At 31.6% G+C, this 3398-nt stretch overlaps 1 protein-coding gene across 1 annotated transcript; it reads right to left on the bottom strand.

The window, feature by feature from the left end:
- Positions 1 to 992: 992 nt before the first annotated feature.
- Positions 993 to 3245, bottom strand: LOC105460961 (translation initiation factor eIF-2B subunit alpha). The gene is made up of 6 exons (XM_011707467.1): positions 2879 to 3245; positions 2646 to 2762; positions 2458 to 2570; positions 2224 to 2368; positions 1563 to 1688; positions 993 to 1459 (listed from the first exon to the last, which is right to left on the bottom strand). The coding sequence occupies exons 1-6, from the start codon at positions 3053 to 3055 to the stop codon at positions 1307 to 1309; spliced, it is 831 nt and encodes a 276-aa protein (XP_011705769.1). The 5' UTR covers positions 3056 to 3245; the 3' UTR covers positions 993 to 1306.
- Between the last annotated feature and the right edge of the window lie 153 nt (positions 3246 to 3398).

Raw genomic sequence — 3398 nt, 5'->3', positions numbered from 1 at the left:
TGTGTTCCGTTTCATATATGATGCACATGAGATGTACCATTTTGTCCTTATTTAACATTCGGTAAATAACAAAGATAAAATAATATCCTCGTAGTGATAATATATCATTTAAATCCTTGTTGTTCACTGAATGTTAAACAAGGATAAAAAGACAATTCATACGCATTATGCATGAAATGAAATGCACCTCTCATTGCGTATTTATGATTACGACGTAGCAATGTGGGCTTTATTTATTCAATACATTGTAGTATTTCTCGGATGTACATATGAGCATATGTACGTTAAATTATGTAGGTGCGCGTATCCAGATGTATCTTAGATTTCTGTATTTATTGTAAATTTGTTTTTTTTTTTTTCACGTTAAAAACACAGTAGAAACATCAATTTTTGTACATAAAGTATACGATCACGATTTTACATAACTATATAATTTTCAATATCAAAGATTTTCGGTATATTTTTAAAAAGTGTATAGGAAGTATTTAAACAATATATCCATTGCGTTATCGTATATCAATTAACAATTCGTAACATGGAATCTCACTGGAAAGAAACATCCGCGAAAAATATTACGAAAAATATTGACTGGCTCTCCAAAAAACACTTTAGTCCTATATAAGCAATTGGAAAAGGAGAAAAAATAGAATTAAAAATTTGCAGTATATTGCAATATCCTAATTATAAGAATACTTTTCTCATTTCTCTGATGATAATCTATTACTTTCATAAATTACTGTGTAATATATACCGTCGTGATGAAAATGATATGTAAATGCATGTATCCATTTGTAGTTTTAAGTGTATAAAATTTAAACGGCTATAAGGGCGTTTCGCACCCTTCCAAAGTTAATAATTCAAGATTCTTGTAATTTAGACGTTTGTTTTCTTTTGCAATTTTGTTTATACGACACTAATGTTACACATTGCACGCAATTACAAGCGGATCTTCATGTATGTAGATTACATAAAATTCTTAATAAAGAAGTCCATTTTAACGTGTTGTAACATAATGTAATCCTCGTATAGATACAGTTTATTACTTGTTATCTTTTATGTGCAATTATATGAAAGACATTTATTTTGTTTCTATATTATACATAAATACTCAATATTGCTGTATAATAAATTAATAAAGATTAGATCTTTTACAAAAGTATACAACCAGACGTCTCCACGGTTCATTTTACAATAAGTCTTTACATTTTCAGGCAGACGAAAGTTTCATGTACTGACTTTTAAACATTTATCTACTTTATATTATACTCGCGGAATTAAAAAAAATTCATTAACAAAATTCTCGAAATTACAAGTACAATTTAATGAGTTCGTCACTAACGGCCGATGGTGTTAGAATTCCCAAGTCCGTGAACAACAGACTGATGTAGTGAGGCGGAGTATAATCTACCAACGGATGCTCCTTTTTTAAATTCTTGGTTAAAAGTACGCTGTACGTATACTACAACAATAATGATGCATTTTATAGACGGAGAAAATATATCCATTTTTTTTACGTAAAAGTTACGATTGATTTGAAATTAATGTATAAAGATATAATTTACCTTAAATTCATTAGGTAAATCTATTTGATTCAAAGGATAGATTCTCGAAAATTTGAAGCTTTCTGTCAATACGTAAAATGGTTTCTTCACCTCTTTCGCGCATATAGCCATTGTATATGTACCTATCTGTAAAAAATATTAGAAGAAATACTTATACAGGAGGTTTCAGACCTATCACACTACCTGTTAATGGCAAATTCTTAAAGTCATTTAGAGACAAAAATTCTAATAAAATGTTGAGATTACCGAGTTTTCAAAAAAAGGCAAACGTTTTAAAGATGGTCAATTAGTTTGATTAAAATTCGCTTCAGATTCATATATTACATAGCGAAGGTGGCCTTAGACAGATATTAATGTTTAAATATTAATATAAACTGATAATATAAATAATTAATAATATAAATATTAGCGTGCACTTTGAATTTATGTATTCGTAACTTTTTTTACTTATTTTGAATGTTTTATTCAACTTTTTTTTACTTATTTAATCAACTGCTTGTTCGTGCTAAAACTAAAATTGTAGTCTCAATGCTTTGAAATTGTAATTAATTTTTATCTCAAATGATTTTAAGAATTTGCCATTAGCAGGTGATGCGACAGATCTGGAACGCCCCGTACATCGATTATAAGAATTATACATCGCCATCGAATGATCGTATACCTTATTGATTACACCACCGCTTTCCGCAACACCCTCCGCTCCAACCATCACCATGTCTACGTGCTCCATCACGTATCCTACTGTAGAGTCCAGTATCACCGTACACGATATTCCCAAATTCGTTAAACTCTGGCACATCTCTTCCCTATTTCAAGGAAAAAAAACAGCACAAATTAAAACTTATAATCGCAGGAATCAAATGATATGTATCTTATTAAACAGTTTCACACTTACCCGCTATTGTCAGGTGACGATGACGTGACGTACACTTCGAATATTTTATTACTCGCAGCAGCTTCCTTCATCGCTTGCAGCACCACTCTTGATTTCGAATGCGTGAGTATAGTCTGATAAAAATAATACCGATGCAAATCAGAAAATAACAGGAATATCTCAAATAATTCTTACACTTCTGCCCTTACCGAGCCGTCAGTAATGAAGTGCGCCGCCACCTTGGCTACCTTTCCTCGCGCTGCAACTAACTTCTCGTAGAACACCTTGCCCCTTTCCAGCATGATTCCTTTGCATTCTGCGATGGACTAATTAAAAATATAAACAATAAATTGAATCATCTTGATAAAGAAGAAGTAAACTCCAAAGACTGAATTTATTCTCAGGGATGCAAGACACAAAGTTCAAACGTTAATATTCTTACAGGTGTATCTAGTGTCGCTAATGTGATAAAACGGAGGAACAATTCACTTCCCGAGGCAATCGCGGTGACCGGAGTTTCTGTGGAGCGCATAGCGTCGATTGCTTGTTGCAAGCAAACCCGGAGTTCCTGAACTGTTTCGGCTACAAAAACAAAAGCACATGAGATACAGCTCTGCATAAATGTTATATTTTTTAATACTTGTAATATCTAAGAAATTCATTTGATATAAATAATGCACAGTATCTGTTTTACAATATGTACGTGTTTATATTAGATAATTATTTTAAGATGTATACATATGAGCATATTTTATGTAAAGATATGTTAAATGTTATCAGGGTTGCTTTGTGCGAGAACGCTCACTTATAATTGAAGTAAGTTCGAATCCAATTCTAAATTCGAAACCAATTGTCATGTATATCTCGATTTTGTAGAATTGGAAATTAATGGTGCGAGTAAAGAAATATATTAAAAAAGGTGACAATAGTAAGCCTTTTCCAGAGAATGGAAAGTTACTTTT

The sequence above is a fragment of the Wasmannia auropunctata genome, unplaced genomic scaffold (assembly GCF_000956235.1).
Source record: "Wasmannia auropunctata unplaced genomic scaffold, wasmannia.A_1.0 LD312972.1, whole genome shotgun sequence".
Classification (NCBI taxonomy): Eukaryota; Metazoa; Arthropoda; class Insecta; order Hymenoptera; family Formicidae; genus Wasmannia; species Wasmannia auropunctata.
The sequence above is the reverse complement of the archived record's forward strand: the minus strand, read 5'-3'. Positions and strand labels throughout refer to the sequence as shown.

What these genes read in the sequence shown, in the direction of transcription:
- LOC105460961 (XM_011707467.1), bottom strand. Translation starts at nt 3,055, where the DNA reads ATGCAGAGCTGTATCTCATGTGCTTTTGTTTTTGTAGCCGAAACAGTT. An exon ending in TAGCGACACTAGATACACCT is followed by an intron (nt 2,763 to 2,878) that starts GTAAGAATATTA and finishes ATTTTTAATTAG; the next exon opens with TCCATCGCAGAATGCAAAGG. An exon ending in TCGTCACCTGACAATAGCGG is followed by an intron (nt 2,369 to 2,457) that starts GTAAGTGTGAAA and finishes TCCTTGAAATAG; the next exon opens with GGAAGAGATGTGCCAGAGTT.